This window comes from Myodes glareolus, chromosome 17 (genome assembly GCF_982192425.1).
Source record: "Myodes glareolus chromosome 17, mMyoGla1.1, whole genome shotgun sequence".
Classification (NCBI taxonomy): domain Eukaryota; kingdom Metazoa; phylum Chordata; class Mammalia; order Rodentia; family Cricetidae; genus Myodes; species Myodes glareolus.
This window is the reverse complement of record NC_142042.1, coordinates 65,334,322-65,356,079: the sequence shown is the minus strand read 5'-3', so window position 1 is coordinate 65,356,079 and position 21,758 is coordinate 65,334,322. Positions and strand designations below refer to the sequence as shown.

The window sequence follows — 21,758 nt, the reverse complement described above, 5'->3', positions numbered from 1 at the left end:
AGATGGCCAGCTTCTCCAAACAGGGTTGTGGTCCCTGCTTTTGCTGAAGATCCTTAAGGGTTCTTAGTGTCTGTCATGGCTCTCGACGTTGTTCAGAGAGCCCAGAGGGCACAGCAGAGTGTAGGCTGTTGGGTGGCACATGGATGCTGGGGAAATAAAGGCCACAGGCCCTTGAAAGTGCCAGGTCATGGCCACTTGCTGCCTCAGGAAGCTGATATGGAAGCTGTGTCAGCAGGAGGGGAACAGCTCATATATTCTGAACTTCCTTCCTTTCTTTCTTCCCCTCTTTCCCTCCCTCCCTCCCTCCCTCCCTCCCTCCCTCCTCCTCCTTCTTCTTTATTTTTATTTTATTTATTTATTTTTTTTGAGACACGAGTTTCTCTGTGTATCCCTGGCTGCTCTGGAACTCACCCTGTAGACTAGGCTGGCCTCAAACTCCGAGATCTGCCTGCTTCTGCCTCAGTGCTGGGATGGAAGCTGTGTGCCACCACTGCCAGACCTATTCTGCACTTTTCTAGTGGCGCTAAGTTCCAGGGAAGGTAAATCCACCTTTGCTTCAGTGCGGCTCAGAGCAGGTGTGAGCCCAACCGTCCTGAGCTCTGGGCAGTCAGTCTGTCCCAGCTGGGGGTCCTCTGTGGTTGCCGTCCTCGCTGGAGGTTGGCTGGTTTTATGCCACAGACATTTCCTCAGCTGGCCACAGAATCTGCAGATGGAACGCTCAGGACCGGGCATCACGGAGCTTCTCCCTGACTGGGACAGGATGGTCCAGTATTGATTCTTTCTTCACTCCTGTGGGTAATGTGTTACAATGTGAAGAATTTTCTTTAATCTTAGGAAAGTCTTGTTGTTGTTGTTGTTGTTGTTTTTCCCTTGATGGAAATACCGTTTCAGAAACTCTTCCTTTGTAATGTTTAGGAACTTCAGCATCAGTGAATGCTCTGTGTTTTTCTTATTTCTTTGTTTTGTGCCAAGGCTTGTGTTTCTCACATGGTGGAGGAAGAGTTGGGCCCGGGAGTCCCAGGCCTCCCATCACTTGTAGGAATCTTGTGGAGGCTTTAAACATACATGAGAGGTGGGGGTGGCTAGGAGTTGGGTGGAAGTGGAGGAAATGGTGGACATCCAGGTTCCTACTGAAATCCAGGTATCAAAACCTGTCACATTGGAGCAGTGTGTCTCACTAATGTGAGGAAGAACATGGCTGGGTGGGTTATGAATGAAAATGAGGTCATGACTCTTCCTAGGTGTGGTTGAGGAGAAGGATCTGTCTGTCTGTCTATCTATCTATCTATCTATCTATCTATCTATCTATCTATCTATCTATCAATCTTATTGTAGGTGTGAGGGAGAGAACACCAGATGCATCTGGAAAAGTCCAGACTGAATATGGTAAGCAAAATGAAAGGAGAGGGGCAAAGGCAAAGGGAGAGCAAGAGGGGAAGCGAAGAGAGGGGACCAGGGGAGGCACCAAGAGAGCGCTGGCCAACATGGCTGCTTTAAAGGAATAGAGAAGCTGGGAATGGGGAAGCTCAGGCTGGAGAGGTTTAGTGGGGGTGGGGGTGAGAAACACTGATTGGAGCCAGGTCTCCGGACCAGGTGCTTGCTATGCTGAGAGGACCTGGTGGCCAGAGTCAGCTTTGATAAGTTAACAGACTCCTCAGTTAGCCATTTTATTTGCTTTGAGACCTAACAATCTATGGAAGGCATTGGAAAAAAAGGTTAGGGGTTGGGGATGGGGGTAGGAGGGAGGTGGCTCAGAGGTTAAGAGCACAGGCTGCTCTTCCAGAGATCCTGAGTTCAATTCCCAGCAAACACATAGTGGCTCACAGCCATCTTAGTGAGATCTGGTGCCCTCTTCTGGTGTGCAGGCATACATGCAGACAGAACACTATACATAATAAAAAAATAACTTTAAAAAAAGAAAGCAAGCAAGGGAGGGAGGGACCTAGAATTCCTTTTTTTCTTAAAAAAAGAAAGAAAGCAAGTGAGGGAGGGACCTAGAATCCTTATACCAAGCTTAAACAGCAAGTTAACGAAGAAATGAAGTTTGAGATAAGAAGGCCACAGATCTGCAATTTAGAAATGCTACACTGTCTTCATTACATTTGCTGCTGTTGAGATGAAATGCTCCTCAAAAGCAGCTGACCAGCCACCTCAAGTTCCCGCCACCAGATGTCCTTGGCAGAAAGAACAATATTTGAAAACTGTGAGCCAAAGCAAGCCCTTTCTTCCTTATTTTGATTTGGTTAAATGAGCTGAACACTAGCGTTCAGCAGGACGCAGAGGGTGGCAAATGCTAATGTTCAGCCATTGTCACATTTTTTACTCAGTGTAGGACCCCAGCACATGGAATGGGGCCACCCACCACGGGCAGGTGTTCTCAGCTCAGTTAACCAAAGCATGGGAATGACCCACAGTATGCCAGAGGTCGGTTTCACAGGCCTTCTGGGTCTTATCAAGTTGACAATTGAAATGAAGCATCACACATCAGTGCAAAACCCAGGATGGTTCTTTCTCCCTTCCTTTCCTCCTTCTCCTTTCTCCCTTCTTTTCTTTTTTTTCTGAGACACAGTCTTATATATCCAAGGCTGACCTCAAACTTGCTCTGTAGCTGAGGGTAGCCTTGTACTCTCGATCCTCCTGCCCGTACCTCCCAAATGCTGGTATTACAGGTCATGGCACTAAATTTGGCTGTTTCTCCAAGTAAAACTACTCCATCTTCCCTTCAGGATCTCATCTGGTCCTGTGTTTGTATTTCTACATATTTAGTGTCCATTCTTTTCTTAGAGATCTAAGCAGGAGGCAGGAATTAGCCTAAGTGGCCCCTTGTGTTTTTGGGACTTACAGATGACATCTGATTTCTGGGCAGCAACAAGGAAGGGACCTGGAGATCGAGCGCTGCTACTGTCGGCCTGGAAACAAGGGGACCTTTGTGCCAGATGGGGTCTCTTTGGTTGCAAAAGATCAGAACAACGGATTCAAGGTGGGTTATAAACTAGAGGTTTATCTCCTACATCTGTCTTCAAGAGACTTGAAGGGTGATTGTATCAATCGGTCAAGCCAATTTCTTTGCAAGTATTTCCTTTCCCTTCAAGAAGCCATAAGCATGCCTCCATAATGACAAGCTATAGTGGTGTATTATTTGTGCTTTAATAAATAAAGCTTGCCTGAAGATCAGTTTAAAGCAGCCACACTAGTCAGCCATATAGGTCAGGCAGTGGTAGCACACACCTTTAATCCCAGCAGCCACACTAGCTAGCCATAGAGGCCGGGTGGTGGTGGTGCACGCCTTTAATCCCAGCACTAGAGAGGAAAGAAATATAGGAGGAGTCAGGTCTCAGCATCAGTCTGAGGATTTGTGGAGTTAGGATTGCCTATTTTCAGTTTGAGGGAGAGATAAGAGTCAGTGGCTGGTTGCTTTGCTTTTCTGATCTTCAGGTTGAATCCCAGTATCTGTCTCTGGGTTTTCATTATTTATTCTACAACAACCAGAGCAAGAAGAGAGACAGGGAACCTGTTCTTTTACACACACACACACACACACACACACACACACACACACACTTTTTTTTTTCTTGCCAAATCAGAAAACTTCCCTCTCAGTTCTTCTGAAGACGTCTTCGTCACACTAGCCAGAACTGGATCCTATCTAGAGGGCTTCTAGGTGTTAGGGTGGCTTGGAACCAAGTCTTCTGTGTTCTCAGCCTTTGTCGTGGAAGGTAGAGTTTGTCAGAAAGAACAGGCCAGAGGACTTGTGTGTGGTTGGGCCAACAGTGAGTGCTCTAAACCCAGGGACAGGAGCACGGAGCCCGAGCTGTGTGAGAAGAGCTTGGTGGGCCCAGCCTACACTCAGCTGCCGGTGCTCACGTGGGTGTCAATGGGACAAAAGCCTCAGACTTTTCACAGAGCCTGCAGCAGCCAGTGTCCGAATCACCGGGGAGATGGCACAGTGGGTAAGAGCATGAGGGCCTGAGTCTGACTCTCTACACCCACATAAAAAGCTACATGAGACTGGAATCCTGTTGTTGGGGCATGGAGACGGGAGGGTCCTAAGAGCTCACTGGATAACCAGTCCAGTTGGAATAGCAAATGTTTGGTTCAGTGAGAGACCCCTGTCTCAAGGCAACGAGGCAGAAAGTAAGAGGAAGACATTGGTATCCTGCTTTGGCCCAAACATGCTCATGCCCGGCTGTGCACACCTGGATAGCACATGCCTGAACACACACACACACACACACACACACACACACACCCTTCAAACAAACCAACAAGCATCAAAGAAAACAACAACAAACCAACCACTTTTAAGTAACAGAGGGTATCAACCGACCCCATTAAAGCTCCCACCACCTGACAGGATTTATGACTCACACTGGGAGTAACCATGGAGACTGGACCCCATCCACTCTCCAGATACTCTGCCATCTACACCATACCTGCCCAAATCACCAGGGTTCCCACTCTCGAGAGACTCGCAGGGATAGTGGACTTCTTTGTCTGTTATAGCATGCTCTGTGCACAGTATGATTCTCAACCAGAGAGGCTACAGGGAGAACACACTCCTGTGGACAGTTGAAATCAATCAATATTGCACCATACCCCAAGACACACGGTCAGGAGGAAGCCACTTACTTTCATATCAAAAGGGAAGTGTTTTCATCTCATCCCACATGCATATCTCAACACAGAGACACCAGAAATATGAAAACAGTAAAATCAAAACCAACCAAACCAACCCAAGGTGACTCCTGCCGAGGTTCATCGTCTTTAGGGAACGCTTTCCAAAGTCATCAAAGTGGAAGAAATGCCAGAAAATAAATTCAAAGGGTGATTCTGAAGAACGGCTCATGTGCTGGCTGTGGTGGCACACGTCTTAAGTCCCAGCACTTGGGAGGTAGAGGCAGGAGGATCTCTGTGAGTTCAAGTCCAGCCTGGTCTACAAAGTGAGTTCCAGGATAAATAGGGCTACTAAGAGAAACCCCGTCTGGAAAAAAAAAAAAAGGCCTGTGTGCTGGGATCCAAATCATAGCCAAGATTGTGTTTGGTGTGAGGAATTCCCTCCTATGCCCACACTGCTGCTGCTTGGTTGTGAAATCAAAGTCACCCATCTCTGTTTCCCTCCTACCTGAGCCCACCTTGAGGATGGTGCTGTGCCCTTGGACAGAATCCTTTTCTACTTCAAGGGGGAAAATTCCCTGGATGAGGTCAGGCGCTTCTGAAAGTGTGTGGAAACGAAAGCTGGGGGAAGGTGGGGACCAGACACACTTCATTTCTTGCATTTCTCTATGCGAGCACTCTGTCTGCAGCAGGAGAAGGCAGTGCGGGGTGGGGTGGAGTGGGGGACAAATGTCAGGGTCTTGTAGCTGAGGGTGCCCTTGAACTCCTGTTGCTCCTGTCTGCCCCTTTTGAGTGCTGAGGTTACATGTATGAGGTTTCATATCTGTTGGGAATTTCCACTTTTGCAAGAAGTAGCTGGACTAGGCGGCTGGAGGTCAGAGCTCACTGTGAGGGGCCTTTGGAGAAGAGGCATGGGAGTCTGGATGGGGTACTAGACAGAGGAGGGAGTACCAAGCAGGGTAGAGGCTTGAGAGTAGGATTAAAGTAAGGCCTGATTTTAGGTTGACCAACTAACTACTCCTGGGCATGAGACCTGCCCTGGAGTGTGGCCTCAAACTCACTCTGTGGCTAAGGTTGACTTCCAGATTCTCATGCCTCAGCTTCCTGAGTGTTGGAGTTATACACATGTACCCCACATCTAGCTGGAAATATCAATTTCTTTTGGTGCTTCCTGCCTCCGTTTTCTGGCTGCTAGGATTATAGATGTGAGACACTGCCTGATTTTAGAATTTATGATTGCATGTTATGTGAAATGCCATCCCATTTTTCCTCTCTGCATATTTATACCCGTACCACTTATGTACTAGGCTGTCATTTCCTACAGATCTACAGAGACTGCCCCCCACACCTACATCCTGTGCCTACCTCTCTCATGGCTTGTTTCTGTTTGTGTGTGCCTCCATTTCCAGTGTGCACACTTGTAATTCCAGCATTTCTGGCAGGTCTGCTTTGCTCTGTTTTTCTGTTTCTGTGTCGTTACACAATCTGTTGGTAGAGTGAGTTCATCGTCTTGCTAATTTTCAGAACTATCTAGACTCTTCCATATGCATTTCAGAATTAGTAATTTTGTTACATTGATTTCTCTATATTTTAATATTCTTTTGAGTTTGTTTATTTTATATGTGTGGATATTTTCCCTGTATGTATGTTTATCTGGTGCCCAAGGAGATTAGAAGGGGGAGTCAGATCCTCTGGGATTGGAGTTCAGACAGTTGTAAGCCACTGTGTAGGTGCTGGGAATCAAACTGGGTGCTCTGAACCGCCGAGCACCTCTCCAGCTCTCATTTTAATAATCTTGTCCTACAGTCAGTGACGTTCATAAAGTTTCTCTTGGTTGATGCAAATTTGCACCTGAGTCCAAGTAAATGATCGCTTTTAGGTCTCCTTAAAAGCCCCTGGTTAAGGCCAGGATGACCTTGGAGGGTCCTTGCTGTGAGGTGCAATTGTCCTGGACACCTACAACAGATGTCACTGTGCCCATGACCACTGCAGGTACTGCCAGAACCAACCCACATCAGAAACCCAGTGGGCAGCTCTCTGACTTTTCGGCTTGTTAGAATTTTAGAGCCAGCCCTCTTCTTCCTTCTTTGTGTCATAGTGGTAATTTTTCATTCCTTCCTCCCCAGTCTTTGATCTCCAAGGACTGAGAGAGCTCCGTACCCTTTCATGTACCTTCTCGAACTCTCCTGTGGTTAGAGATGGAGAGAGTCCCTAGGAAGCAGAATCAGGAAGTAGTGCCCTGCCCTTGATGAACTGTCACGTGGGTCCAGTGTTTTTTCCTGAGGACTACCAACGGTGAGGGAAGAGAGCTCTGACCTTTGGAGGGATCTAGTCTGAGCCCATGCTGAGAAGGCCAGAGATGGAGAGTGTCATTCTAGGTGACCGAGCTCTCAGCTGTGGTGGGTGCAGTTAGTGTTTGGGGTGGGAAGAGGAGCAGCAGCAGAGGTGGAAAGGGCTTGAGTAGGGCCGGGGTGAGAGATGGAGAGTGGGGAGATGAGGCCAGGACTGGGAGTGCAGTGGCACATACTGAACTTAGCCAGTAAGGACATAGAGTGCTTTTCTGCTTCGGTGCTAAGGCGCAAGTGTAAAACCCTTCACAGGCACTTTCCAAGTAAGGCCACAGCTGGGCAAGGCAGGTAGCCAAGAGGTAGCTGAGAGCTGGGGTATGAAAACTCCTGATTCCCAGAATGAGAGGGCTTAAGGGCGTGCACAGTCGGCAGTGGTTTCTCTGGTGTCTTCCTGGGCCACAATGTTGAGGATGGCGCACATCAGCTCCTAGGACCCCTCCCATCACTCCCTTCAGAGCTTCCACCCAGATCCCTCCTAGACTGTTGTCTTTCCTAGGTTCCTGTTTTAAATAGGCTGCCAATAGTGTCAGCTGCTAATTTGATGACTTAGCTATTTCAGGGGAAAGCCCCTCTGAGTTTGCTGTGGGACAAGTCTGGTGCTAGAAGCCGAGCACGTACACTTTTCAGTAACATCCCTTTCCTCCCCGAGTTCCCCAGGAGTCCTTACTGAAGCATGCACGAGCCTATTTAGGGGTTCAGGGAAGATCCTGACAGAAACCTAAACCCATGTCAGTCAAGGAGATTGAAGGTTCTGGGCATCTCCCCAGCACTGAGAAACTTTCGGGGCTGGAAGCAATCATGACACATGATGAAGGAACTGGAAGTGTTAACCATCGCAGCTGGAGAAGATGAAGCCAAGTGAGGTGAGGATTGAGGCTTTTGGCCTAACTGGAGGCCAGATCACCTACAGCTTTGGGTGGTCCAAATTTATATGCAAACAGAAATGGGAAACCCACACCCGAACTCTCTCTGATTCTCCCTCCATCACACTCTCTGCCTCTGTCTCTTTCTTTCTCTCTCTGTCATTGTGAGTGTCGTATGTGTTTATTAGTATGGGTGAGTACATGGGGGTATGTAGAGGCCAGGGATGATAGAGTGTCTTTTCTTGATCCCTTTTCACATATTTATTTATTTATACTTTATTTTTGTTTTTCTGAGACAAGATCTCACTCTGAAGCTTTGGCTGGTCTTGAACTCCCATATCCACCTGCTTCTGCCTCCCAAGTGCTGGGATTAAAGACATGTGCTACCACACATGCCTGTATATTTATATTTACCAATGGAGTCATTCTTCACCCCCTCCTTTAGTACCTTATTCTTGAAAGGTGCTTGAAAGGTAGTTAAAGATAACCAGAGGTTTAAAGAAAATGAAAGACTATTATTCTCCCAAACAAACAAACAATTGGAACTTGGAAAAGTAGTGTTCATGAAGACATGGGCAGAAAACTCATAAGCTTATATTTTTAGCGTCAAGAAAGATATTGTCTCTGAAACTAGATTTAAAAAGGAACATTCAGAGAAGAAAAAAAAACCTATTAACTACAGAACAGATTTGCTTCTGAATTTCCATCAGTGCTAGTAGGAGTAAGAAAGTAACATGAGTGCTGGAAGATGAAGGTGAATAAAGACTAGAACAAAAAACCAAGCAAACAAGCGAATATTTGGCCAGAGTAAAGCCCAACCAAGACTGAAAAGTCAGGCTTGCGTTCACACGGACGTTGGAGAAGCTGAGGAAATTCCCCTTCAATATCGTCATCATACCTGATGCTCATGTCCTCATTACCCCCGTACGCATGAAACGCGTTGGTCATGCTCATCACGACCTTCTCAGCTTCAGTGTTGTTCATTTTTACTGTCATAAGTCTGTAGGGAACAAAGACAGTGACCCTGGACCCCTCCTCACATGTGGCTAAGTGTCTGAGGACTGAGGGAAAGAACACTAAGGTAGGGTAGAAAGAGTTTATTGCTTTCAATGTCATGGAAAATTCTTGTTCGAAAATAGGAATGTAGAAATCTGCCTGGGACCTTTATTTATCTACTCAGGAACTAAGAGGACAATATTGGTGGGCCAAAGTCTAGCAGTGAACAGGATGCGAAAGCAAACAGAACTGGGGGGTTAATATAAAAAATGATTGAGCCCTAAAACAGTGTACCCAACCACACCGAATTTTTAGTAGACCCCTCTGTAGGAAGCATCAAAACCATCTCTTTCAACTTCAAGTCAAGGTTAGAGTGGTGTAAGCAGGATAATGACCTTGGTCATCTGCTCACTGACCAGCCTCTGTCGGGGATAAGACATTGAAGGTCTCCTCTTCACTATTGGCTCCAAGTGTGAGTATATACGTAAAACTGTAACTGGATATCAAAGCCCAGTCCTGGACTAGTTAGAAAAATTCCTGCAGCACCCTGGGAATAGGGAAACAAGTATTGATGGCCACAGTAGGCACCAGCTGAGCAGAAACGACTGTCTTGCTTCTTCTGCTGTTGGGTCAGGTTGTCTGTGTATAGAGGTTATTGGCATTATATATATATATTTTTTAAAGAATACGTGAGAATTTATTTATTTTTTTTAAATGTTCAAAAGATGAGATCACCCTTCTTTTATTCTTTTTGGCATTATATTTTTTGATATGGGATTCCCTTCTGTTTGCTGTGAATACTATTGGCGAATAACGAAACTGCCTTGAACCTAAAGCAGGGCAGAACTTAGGTAAGTGAGGGAAAACTAAACTGAATGCTGGAAGAAAGGAAGCAGAGTGAAAGAGAAGCCATGTAGCCCTGCCAGAGCAGAGACAGATGCCGCAACTTTACCCAGTAAGCCACTGCCATGTGACGATATATAGATTAATAGAGATGGGTTAAATTAAGATGTAAGAGTAGCCAACAAGAAGCTAGAGCTAATGGGCCAAGAAGTGGTTTAATTAATACAGTTTCTGTGTGATTATTTTGGTTCTGGGTAGCCAGGATGAACAAGTGGCCTCCTCATGGCAAATTGGTGCTCCAACATGGTTTACTAAATTCATATAAAACCTTAAAAAGCTTAAAAAGGAATCCTAGACACAAAATAACAAAGTTAAGCATGATTTGGTAGTGACATTTTCTTGGGTGGGCTCTGTTTGCTAAAAGCAAACAGAGGCATGGCTCCTTTAAGAGAAATTTTCCTGATTCAGCAGTAGCAGAAAAAAAGCCATGCTGTTTTGAAAACTGCAGCTTCCTGGACCGTACTTCTAGTACAAACTCTGACAAGGTCCTGCTATGGAACATTTAAATCGGGTTTGTGAATAGACTGCTACAACTTGCTTAATGGCAACAAAGACTGGCTTTGTGCCTAAAAATGGGGCTGTGAGCATGGCTCTCAGAGACAGAAAACATCTCTGCCATGCTGGACTGGAGGAGGTAAGCAGGCAGTGCCATATTTCCCCTAACAATGACACCACTTAAGTTCATAATAAGGGCTTAGCATTTTAAGAAACACTTCTGGTCAGAAGATAATTACAGATACACAAAAAAGACAAATTCAGATGAAAAAGACCTCTAAATGAGACACAGTGTGTCTAAAAAATGTATGTATGCTTGGGAGAGAGAAGAAAAAGAGTATAGAGAGTAGTAAATGGTTTAAAAAACTGAAACAAAGTCTTAAAAAGACAGAGTATAGACAGTCATAGAATAAAGGAGTAAATATAACAAAATAAATATCAAAAAGTAGTAGAGTAAAAATAAATAAGCCATGTAAAGATGGACTATACACACTGGATTATGTATATTATTGTGTTGTCTTTGAATTTTTTGACTTTGAATGAGCTAAGTACAGAGACATTTTCTTGTATGGGCTGCTAAGATAAACCAGCATATATATATATATATATATATATATATATATATATATATATATATATATTAAAGCTATCTTGAATTCAAAATATGGGTCTAAGGATATGTTGTTTCTTCTGTTTTCACAGAAGATGAGAACCTGTGGTTTGCTTCTGGATTAATATGATTTGACGGATCAAGATCCCCTGAAAGGTTTCTGTGAACACCCCCCAAAATTATTTCACCCAATAAACAGCAGGAAGCAGTTTGGAGGAGAACTACACCCATATTCCCTAATACTGTTCGTAAATGCTTCTTTACATTTAAAGGGTGATATGCTATAGAGATTTGCATGGGTATGGATCTTGATTTATTTATATAAATTTAAGGTCAATTTTGTTGTACTGTGTATGTGTATTTCTACTCTTGATTAAGGTATTGTGTTTGTGCATCTCATGTAAAAATGTAATGTATAATTAAGAAATCTAGGTTAATAGATAATCATCTATAATAGTCAAGCTTGTAGTCATGTTAATTAGGTTTTCTAGATATAATGAGATATATTTCATTTAGATAGGCATTCTTCAAACCTTTCAAAGACTACAGAATATGGCATTTTAAAATGCTTTAAGAACTTAGGGCTTTTCATGACAATGAGACACATCTGCTCCTGGCAGCACCGATCTACTTCAAGAGGAAGATGGGCATCAGAGAGGCTCCTTATGGAGATGGTTAGCCACTTGGACAAGAAACTGCTTTTGCCTGGACTGTTTGATGAACTGGACATGCAGGACCTGCAGCGAAATGACTGCTGAACTTGTCTAAAGGTGAGATGATCCTTAGGGGCTCCTGCTTCATGAAAGAGTCTGCTAGACATTCTGCAGGACACAGAAAAAAGTGATTGACAAATTGCCAGTATAGGTGGAACTGTCTTTGAAATTTCTTGCTTCATGGAAAAGTGTGCTGGATACTATGGGCCTATAGGCCGAAAATGAACAGAAGAACTTTGGGTGACTGTCCAGTCAGCAAGATGTCTCTGTTAATTCTGGAGTTTTGGAAGTTGCACTTCCTGATAACTTAGGCAATATTATATCCTTCTGGAGTCTTTGATGGAGTTGAAGAATTTATAGTTATAGTTTTCCTTATTTATGATAAAAGGTAAAATATACATAAATATTGCAACTGTAGTTATTGCTCGATACCTGCTTTTGTTATATGTAATTTTACTATTTTAAAGTTAAAAATCTTTTTTTTCCATTAAAACAGAAAAGGGGAGATGATCTGGAATTCCCCTCTGTATGCTATGAATACTATTGGTGAATAAAGAAACTGCCTTGGCCTGTTGTTAGGGCAGAACTTAGGTAAGTGGGGAAAACTAAACTGAATGCTGCAAGAAAGGAGGCAGAGTCAGAGAGAAGTCGTGTAGCCCACCAGAGACAGACGCCGGAACTTTACTTCGTAAGCCACTGCCACATGGCTACAAATTAATGGAGATGGGTTAAATTAAGATGTACGAGTTAGCCAATAGGAAGCTAGAGCTAATGGGCCAAGCAATGATTTAATTAATGCAGTTTCTGTATGATTATTTTCGTTCTGGACAGTCGGGATGAACAAGTGGCCTCCCTGCTACATTTTTTTTTTCTTCTTTCTTGGCTGGTGATGACAGGGCCGTGGCTAGCCTCAGGTCCCACAGGGCTTTCTATCCTGCAGGTAGCAGAATGGGCTAAGAGAAGGGCACAATGGCCCTGAGATACAAGAGGCAATTGCTGACTTTCTTGAGCCGAGGAAGGTTCTATGGAGAAGACAGGCGAGATGTATACACCTGGACACAGTTTGGGCCTTGTTGGGGGCTAGGAACCACAGGGCTACTGATGCAGTTGGCTTTCTGCAGCTTTACCCTACTTCATGTGGGTGAAACACACTTACCATGCTGTGCTAGGCATGTCCAGTGACCGGGTTCTGCACCTCCCAAGAGAACTTATTTGGAGCAGAAGTGTTGGAGCCCACAAGACTATACAGTGAATGCACAGCTAACAGACTGATAGGCAGATCCACGGGAAGTGTATACGTCCACGTCCACAGGGAGCAACCCATTTTTCAGAGCTGCAGGAACACTTGTCTTTTGGAAAAGTCACTGTCATATCTGTGGAAACCTTATGAAGCCATGATTCTTCCCTTCAAAATGGGATTCATTCCCAGAACACCTCAACAGTGTAACCTCTGCTTGGGCAGTGAAATAACCTTGCTCCACTTCCCACACCATGAGGCCTCGGAACAATGGCATTCACTCTTTGTTCTAACAGTCAAACTTACATAGAGTCAATTCCTCAGAATTACCTGCTAACTGACCACACAGAAATTTCTATTGAAGACAGGCACTGAGGCAGCGTACCCCACTTTACGAACAAACAAATACTGGAGATCCCCAAAGCTGATTATCACCAAAGAGATTAGATGAGGAGAAGGGTGAATCCAGGATTTGGGGATGTTTAGTAAGTTTATTTAATAGTTTGGAATATTAGGTACTTCCGCTTGAATGCTGGCTCTTCCGTGGGTCGGGTCACCTGTTCTGGAGTACTGCTTTGTCAGGCTCTATCTGCCCCTCTTTGTGATTTTGATATGCATATTATCATTGTCCTTGTCTGTGGAGTTTTCCAACTATGTCTGTGAAAACTGGAAACCTCGTGGAGATCAGACCTCACTCTTACTCTTCTCTTTGCGACTTCTCCTTCTTCCCCTTACTCCCTTACCCTTCTTCTTATTCTTCCCCTTACTCTTCTCTTATTCTTCCTCTCCTCCGCACCCCCTTCATAAAAATAAATAAGATGCAGAGTAACATGCTTAAGTTAATGTTTTACCCTCAGATCCTTGCCTGCCATAGACATCCAGTTCTGAACCCTGAGGGGGTACTGAGGCTGGTACTTAAGGCCCCTGACACAGAAGACTCTTGTCCCAACTTAATTTGGCACTTGGATGGCCAGCAGATGGGCAGATGAAAAAGAAACACTGGATTGCTAGGGTCTTTGAGCCTGTGAGGCAGCACTGATTGTTTGATTGTCCACCCGACCTGCTATACATTTCTACAGGTTTGTTCTCACAGCTAGCCAACCCCATGTCGATGTTCCGGGTCTCAGCTTACTTCCATTCCTTTTTAATTCTAATAATCCTAACAGCTAGGCTGTATTTTCATTTTAGCTAAAGAGCCCCTGGCATGTTCAGAGTTAGGCAAACTTCATAAGTTTACTCAGCAAACAAACAGCAGAAAATCCTACTTCAAAGCCATACTTGGGAGAAGTTCCCCAGGCTCATCAGCACCTGCTCTCTGGGAACCCATGGTCCAGGGAGAGGCAGGGTCACTTCAGTGCATCCTATGGCCAGATGCTTGCAAGGTCTTGTGAAGAGGGCAAGATGACACCGGTGCCGCTGTCCTCTGCTCCCCACTGTCTGGAGTCTGGAGCAGGGCATTAGGTAGTTCAAACCTGTGCAAAGCAGCCCTTGTAAGAGTTGGTTGTCATCCTGCTAAACCTGATGTGTCCCCACCATGCAGAAAAGGCTTCCTCCCCACCCTGGTTAGGTGGGCTTCAAGCTGTTTTTGAGGCCATTAGTATTCAGAATTATTATAGAAGGATGTGACCTGAGTGGATGGGACCAGGAAGGAAGAGCAGGTAGCATAACCTGGGTTTCTTAGTGTCTTAAGTCACTTTTGGTGCATAGAGTCCCTGCTGGGGTGGGCTGTGATCAGGGAGGGGGCAGGAGTCCCTGCTAGAGTGGCCTGTGATCAGGGAGGGGGACAGGTCAGGAGGAGGTGCTGGTCTCTGGCAAGCAACCATTTGGTTATTAGATCATCATTCCACATCTATAAGTGATATCTAGAGCTTAAACACAAATATTATAGAGTATTTGTATAAGTACCGAGAGTGTGAATTACATGATTTTAAGGTTTTCATTTACTTGTGTTTCTAAACTATAGAGACTGCAGTGGGAAATATTTTCTGAATTATTGCTTAAAGCCTCTAAAATTTCTTAGGATAAATTCCTGGGGAATGATAGATGAACCAAAGATATTTAATATTTTTTTTTTATGGTTCTAGCTTGGCACTTCCAGATAGTTGAAAAAACTGAGTTGTGTTTTTAGCATAGAAGCACTATGAGGTTGTTTTGTTAGGTTAACACAAACCGGGAGAGGCACTGGCTTAAGTCCTTCTATAACTAAGCATGCTATTGATGTCGTGGTTCTGGTGCTGGTTCTGAATCCTGGTGCTCTAGTCCACTCACCCTGTCCCGGTGAGCAATGCTGCAGCATCTCCCTTCGACGTCTGTGAAATCTTCCGAGTCTAGACGCCGAAACTGTTAGTTGCTCTTTGGCGCCACCTTCTGGGAGAAACACTCATCAGCCTGTGTGGGCCCAGGTGTGCTACAGGGGTTGAGAAGGCCCCAGAGGCTTGTACTGGGGTGTGACAGAGAGGAGAGCTCACTTGTTCCCTGAGAGATAAGTGGCACTTGTGTAGAGGCCAGCTCTAAGGGCTGGACTTCTCCGTGGAGTTACTTCCAGGTTGTAGCTGGCTGTTTTCTGGTGGTCAAACTGGTCCCTAACACTTTGCTTTGACTTCCGTATGTCACCCGGGCCACAAATGCAACCTCTCAGCTCTTCCCACACAGAAAGTCAGACTTCAGCACAGGGCCGTCACCCTTATCTGCCTGCTGCAGGGAGCTTTGGTCTTCTCAGCAATCACGACATCCTGCGAACTCCATGCCCAGAGCAGGGCATATTGCTCCACACCTCCAAGCCTTTGCCCAGGCAGTCCCCTATGCCTAGAACTCCTCCATTCCTGGAACAAATTAAAATTTCTCTTTGAGACACTACTCAAAAAGCACCTCCCTAAGTAAAACTTCCTTAATTTTTCTGGGAGAAGGCAGCTCTTGTTGAGTGTCCTGATTGCCCTATAGTTGCCCAGAGTCCGTGGTAACCATGTATAACTGTTAGCCCCGCCCCTTGAATTAGCTGACCCAGTGTCTTATTCATAGAGAATAGTAGAGGCCCTGGCATGGTACTCATGGAATAGTTGTTGAGTGAGTGGGTGAATGTGGTTCATCACTGGAGACTTGGGAGGTTCACTGTTCGGGGTAGGCTGTCCAAGGAAGATATTTTTAAGTGTGACCTTGGAGCCTGGGAGAGGGGGCGTGGTGGGGATGAGTCCTAATAGGAGGTAGTAGATGGATAATGAAACCTTTTGTGTTTCTTAGGTGTTTCAGATCCTGGAGGTAGGTCCCTAAAATCAGCTGAGTTTATCTTAGCAAGGAGTGTGATGATGTCATCCCAGGAATGCAGTTAAGGTTTGGTCCTGCTGTAGAAGAACCTGTGGAGAGTCACACACTGGCTCATAAATGAGTGGACCAGCAATGGGCAGGATGTCCTGCGCGGTGAGAGTTCCCCTGCTCAGAAGGCTGCCTTCTGTCTGATTTCCAGGATCACGCAGAGACTAAGCTGTGGATGCTGAACAGCCCAACACCAGGAGCAACAGGTCAGTTCCTCTTTCGAGAGCATCTCGGGGACGGTGTGGGCTGTGCAGGGTGTGCGCAGATCCTGGAGAGCAGAGATCCTCAGTTTGACTGTTCTGGAAACATGCAGTGTGGATGAGTATCCCAACAACGTGGTCTAGAATTTCAGAGGACAAGGACGTCTTTGGGCTTGTCCACAAAGACAAAGATTTGAGGATGAATCTAGGTGTAGTGGTTGTGTAATCTTGGTGAATTCCATAACTTCTTTGAATATCATTTTCTCTTCTGGAGAATGGGGTAGTGATGCTCAGCTCCTCAGGGCCCTGTGTGGATTAAAGGGGATAATGCAGAAGGCGCCTTGCCTGTCATCTAGCTGGCACAGAAGTGGGACGTGGGGCTGTAATGATTGCTGTTTGCACAGGGCGTATGAGGCAGCAGCTGCCTGTGATCCTGCCTCTGTAGGAAGTCTGGAGTAAGCAGCCATGGGCATCAGATGGGCAGTGCGTAGAGCTGTGGGAAGGCCCTGGGGCTACGGAGACCTTGCTGGGGACGGGGATGTCAACTCCTAGAAACCGCATGCCAGGTGTTGGTGGGGACAAAGGTGTCAATGCCTATGCTGTCTGCATACTCCAGGGAGAAAGAAAACACAAGAACAGTACAATGCCCGGCCTGATTCTCCGGTGTGGTTTAATTATTTTATACTGTACTTTATACCGGTAATTTATACTAGTGTTCCGCTGGTCCCATAAAGTGGTTTACTATAGGGGAAGGGATCTTGCCTTTTCAAGGACGTCAACATTTTCACTGAAAACAACAAAAATAGTGCCTTGCTTCAAACCATCTTTTGCTTGTTTGTTTCTTGGTTATTAGGAAGAAGGAGGCCCCTTCTGGACCCAGGAGGCCCTCGGTCCCAGTGTAGGGACTCAGTCCGAGGTCAGGCAGGAAGGTCAAGCTCACATGGGGCCAGTCAGAGCATGAGGAGCCCCCCCTTTCTGACACAGCATGGGAACGTAGGCAGGAGGGCAGACGTTGGCAGGAGGAAGAGTCCATCCTGTTCTGGACGCCTGCAGATCGGGGTCTGCCCCTTCCCCACAGACTTCACTGACCCAGTGCCTCCTCTCTGCTCTGCAGATCTGCCCACAGCCTGCTGGGCCCAGCAGTCATGCCAGACACACCGGTGGAGGACTCCCTCTTTCAAATCATACACTGCTTCCACCACTATGCCGCCCGGGAGGGGGATGTGGAGACCTTGTCCCTGGAGGAGCTGAAAGCCCTGCTCCTGGAGAGCGTACCGCGCTTCATGGACACCTTGGTATGTCAGGTCTGGGGTTGGAATGGGAGATGGGAGAGGCCCGAAGTGCCCAGGCTGTGCTGTTTGTGGGGTTGGGAGTGTGTTGAGGTGGCGGAAGGAGCTGACTCTCACAAGAATCTCCTGTTCCTGGAAGGAGGGTGGAAGAGGGAGGGTGTGAGGAGGGCAGGGTTTGCTTTATTTCCTGTCCTTACCTCTTCTGAAGTCACCTGCTTGGTTTCACCCCAGTCCATGAAGAGCCAGTCTCTGAGGCTCAGTCTGACACCACGCCTGCTGAGTCTGTCGTTGCCCGTGTCCTGTGAGCATGTGCTCAAAAGTGTTCTCTGTTCACAGCCTCTTTAGCCAGTAACAGTGCCCCAAACTCAGACTCTCTCTGTAAGCCTTGGAGCCTAAGTCCCTTTGCCAGTGTCTCTACTGGTGTCTGGTGGGCATGGGAAATATAACCTCTTGTACTTCCCATGCCTAAGACTTCTTAGAGTTGGTCAGGGCCAGCCTCAGGTCCTGGGCTTCCAGAGCCTGCTTGTCCAGGCTGTCATTCATCAGTCCTAACCCCCAGTACTGTGATCTTCGGATCTGCAGCACTGAAGAAAGCGCCATGTTGTTTTCTGAACCCTGTCGTGTCCCCTGCTCTCTGCCCTACCCTCTCTAAAGGAAATGAGACTTAGCTCGTTCCTGGGAAATAGCTTCTTCACTCACATCCTCTCGAGAACAAAATGTGAAAGACAACCTCATGCTCTCTGGAATGTTCCTCTGAGAGCTCAGAAGACAGTGGAAATTTCTTGCTATTTGTTTTTAGGAAATCCTTTCCCTTCTGGGAGCCTTCCTTGGCGGCTCTCCTGGGTTGCCCAGGTCCGCGATCATGGACCTGTGACCTGCCTTAGCTTCAGGGCTCTTGAGGATAGGGGCATAGCTGGCAGATGTGACAGGGATGGACATCGACGAGAGCTCTTGTCTTCTCTGGATGTGATGGGGTTGCAGGATGACGGGCCTGCTGCCGGGAGAGAAGCTGCTGGCCCTCCACAGGGGTTAGCAACTGCTCTCCAGGTCTGCAGCTACTTACACGTCACCTTCCTTCCCCCAAACGTTTCCCAGACGTTCCATTCTGAACTTGAGCGTGTCCACGCACACCAGGAACATCCTGCTGAAACCTGCTTTTCCTGTCACTCCCCAGTTCTCTTCCACGTCCACCTGCCCCATCCATCATTATCTTCTCTCAAAACAGAGCCCCCAGCTTTCCTCACACTTGTCTCCCGCCTCAAACAGCCCCTTCCTGTGCATTCTGATCTTCAGCCTCAGGGTCCTCTGCTCAGACATCCTGGACAGCTCCAGTGGCCGTTTCTCTGTCCTTCCCTGCTTTCTGTACCCTCTAGGTGAGCCAGTAGACTTTCATAAACAATGCCTAGGCGGGTAGCACGTGGAGATATGCCCTGCTTGGAGATGGTCCTGCAGTCACACAGGAGGTGGTGTATGCGTGCAGACAGGCTGACCTTCCCTTTAAGGAGCTCTCAGTGTGGAGAAGGAGGCAGTGTCTTGTCGGGAAGCTGGTACAGGTGTCTCTCTACGAGAGCTTGTATTGTAACTGCAAAGACAAGGCACAGCCACCGCGTGTATGAGAAGTGAACCCGGGGACGCCAGGCTGCCGAGTACTGTCCAGGAACTGCTCACGGTCCTTCCGTGAAAGGGACATTTTTGGTCTCTTGTTTGGGCCCATGCCACTCTAGGTCCAGTGACCCACGGTGGCCACCAACACCTGGGCCTCTTCAGCCTGATTTTGTAGCATGTGGTGATCTTGCTGCAGGACTTGTTTCCTGAATGCTCCTTGTAGGGGGACAGTACTGCTGGGATCTTTCCCTGTCCAGAGGGAGGAGGGGTCTGGCGGACAGGCGTGCTGGATGCTCAGTGGGTGTTGATCACCTTTGTATCCCCTCCCCCCCACCCAGGGCCGCAGGCAGCCCTACTACATCACAGAGCTGTTCCGGGCAGCCGACAAGAACAAGGACAACCAGATCTGCTTTGACGAGTTCCTGTACATCCTGGGCAAACTGGTGAAGGACTATCACCTGCAGTTCCACCGGCAGCTGTGCACACACTACTGTACCCAGCACAGCCTCTACTAGGGGAGCACAGGCAGTCTCTCACCACGAAGTCGGTCCCGGGAGGCATGGCCTGACTATGAACGGCTTACGGAGCTCAGCCACATATTTCTTCTTCGGTGTGCACACGTGTGTACAAAGAATATCACAGATATTTCTGGGAAGTACTCAGGGCATGGTTCTGTGTTTCTACTAGTATTCAGTAAAAGAAGTTTAGTCTTTACTATGTGGAACATGATTGGGTGGTCCCTTGCTTGATAGGGGAATACTGACCTTGAATCCAAAGTGCCTTTATCTGCTGCAAGAAACACAACCTTGCTAGCAGAAGTCTTATCTGAAGTGTGAAATGGCCTCTGGTCTGGCCTCAGTTTGTAGGGAAGGGAAGGGGTTCTTCTCTGGGGCAGGACACCGCCTGAGAAGGAAGTAAGTCCTCCCAGGGTTGTTATTGACCACACACTCACTGAACATGCAGGACATGGCGGGGAGCCACAGGGATAATGGTGTACAGATGGAGCCCTCCCATGTCTGCAGGCACAGGACACGGCCAAGTCCTGGAAAGGACCAAGAAGGGGGTAATTCAAGCAGATATAATAGCAGTGGAGACTCAGGTGCCATATCTGGGACTAGCAGAGAGCTGTCTGGAAAATAAATGTCCAAGGAGAACATGCAAACATCATTTACTCAGGTGGACACCAAGATTTGGATTTTATCCTTGAAAATGGGGTGGCGAAGTTTGTGTACCTTAGAGAATGCATCAGGTGGGAAGAATGTGGAGACTCAATAAGGGGAACCCTGCTCGTTGTTGAAGGGTCAGCTACACACAGGGACAGGAGGAAAGGAGGAGAGAAGGAGAGATGTGTAAACGTCAAAGTCCCAGTCCTCAAGGACAGATTGAGGGAGAGGAGGTGCCCTGCATGAGACCCAGGTATCTGTCCCTGGGGATCCTGGGGAAGAGGATGCTGGTTGTTGACCTGGGCGTGACCCGCATCAGCATGGGTGTTGCCAGTGTGCCCGGGAGCGCTGTCCACTTGGTTTTGTGTATGTTGAGGAGGGCGAGGCAAGTGCTGGCAAAGCCAGTAGTCCACAGTGGTCCAGCCCAACAGAGCAGCCACGCCTGGCCTGACACGGGAAGAGTGATGAGCAGAAGCTGGGACTTGTCAGCCAGGGAAGGCTTCCTGGAGGAGAGAGGGGCTGGGTGTGGGGATGACTGTGCTTCTCTGGATTCTGAGCTATTCGTGACTCAGTGGGCCAAGTCCTCCCGTGGCCCCTGCCCTCCTTGCTGCCTGGCTGTGTCATTTTTCCCTTTCTTCCCAGAAGCCCAGAGATCTGAGGAATATCCCAGGAAGAATTTGGTTTTTTTTTTTTTTTTTTTTTGCCTCCAGACATTTTTAGTGCCCATCTTGGTGGCCTGTCTCTGCTGAAGACTCTGGGTCCTGAGTTTTCTGAGAGCAGGGACTCATCCCATTGCTTTCCTCTTTGCAAGTGTTTGCCTCCGTGTCCCCTCAAGGTCTAGTTCTACAGAGGAACATCCTTTCCCCTCTCTGCAGCTGGCCTAGTGTCCTCCCATGATTGGTTCAGCATCTTTGAGGAAAGAAATCGGGAAGGGGACCCGTGGAACTGTAATCTAGTGACTTAGGCCCGTGGTCCTCCGGTGACAACTCTTGACTAGTTCTTGGTTATATCGAAGAGCCAGCAGTATCCTAGTTACTTAGCTGCTCTTCCTCAGGGCCCAGGCAGGTCCTGTTTGTTCCCTTGAGAGGCGGTGGGTCATATGACCTTTCAAGGTCACTAAAGCTCTGGGGCCGATCCCTCGGCAGGCCTCACCCCAGCCCTTCCTGGCAGTTTCCCCACCAGTCTTGCTTCCTCTGCCCTCATTTCTCCAGACCCTGGTATTGAGACACACACACGGGGACCCAGGCTTTTCCTGTAAACACAGCCAGGTAGCTCTCACTCGAGATTGCTCCACATTGTCAGGTAATTACAAAGTCTGCCTTTCCTTCAACACGGTTACTTCCTATTTTAATTGAACTTGGAGGTCATAACCTGTGTTCCAAGTCAGGTCTGGCCACCTATCCCCAATAAAGT

General features: G+C 47.1%; 1 protein-coding gene across 5 annotated transcripts; it reads left to right on the top strand.

Annotated features, from left to right (window-relative positions):
• Positions 1-378: 378 nt before the first annotated feature.
• Positions 379-19,896, top strand: LOC125414482 (protein S100-A15A). Of its 5 annotated transcripts, XM_087897301.1 has the most exons (7): positions 379-539; positions 2,845-2,980; positions 10,922-11,073; positions 12,039-12,133; positions 16,240-16,294; positions 17,403-17,583; positions 19,521-19,896. In XM_087897301.1, exons 6-7 carry the CDS (start codon positions 17,434-17,436, stop codon positions 19,695-19,697), a joined length of 327 nt encoding a protein of 108 aa, XP_087753427.1. In that variant the 5' UTR covers positions 379-539; positions 2,845-2,980; positions 10,922-11,073; positions 12,039-12,133; positions 16,240-16,294; positions 17,403-17,433; the 3' UTR covers positions 19,698-19,896. The 5 variants fall into 5 exon arrangements, with proteins under 5 accessions (XP_087753427.1, XP_087753428.1, XP_085534372.1 ...); XM_085678246.2 differs by lacking the exons at positions 379-539; positions 2,845-2,980 and adding an exon at positions 7,090-7,825; XM_087897302.1 differs by lacking the exons at positions 10,922-11,073; positions 12,039-12,133.
• Positions 19,897-21,758: the final 1,862 nt, after the last annotated feature.

Excerpts from the sequence above, each read along its gene's own strand:
- LOC125414482 (XM_087897302.1), top strand. The coding sequence starts at position 17,434 with ATGCCAGACACACCGGTGGAGGACTCCCTCTTTCAAATCATACACTGC. Across the intron at positions 17,584-19,520 it reads CGCGCTTCATGGACACCTTG|GGCCGCAGGCAGCCCTACTA; the intron begins GTATGTCAGGTC and ends CCCCCCACCCAG.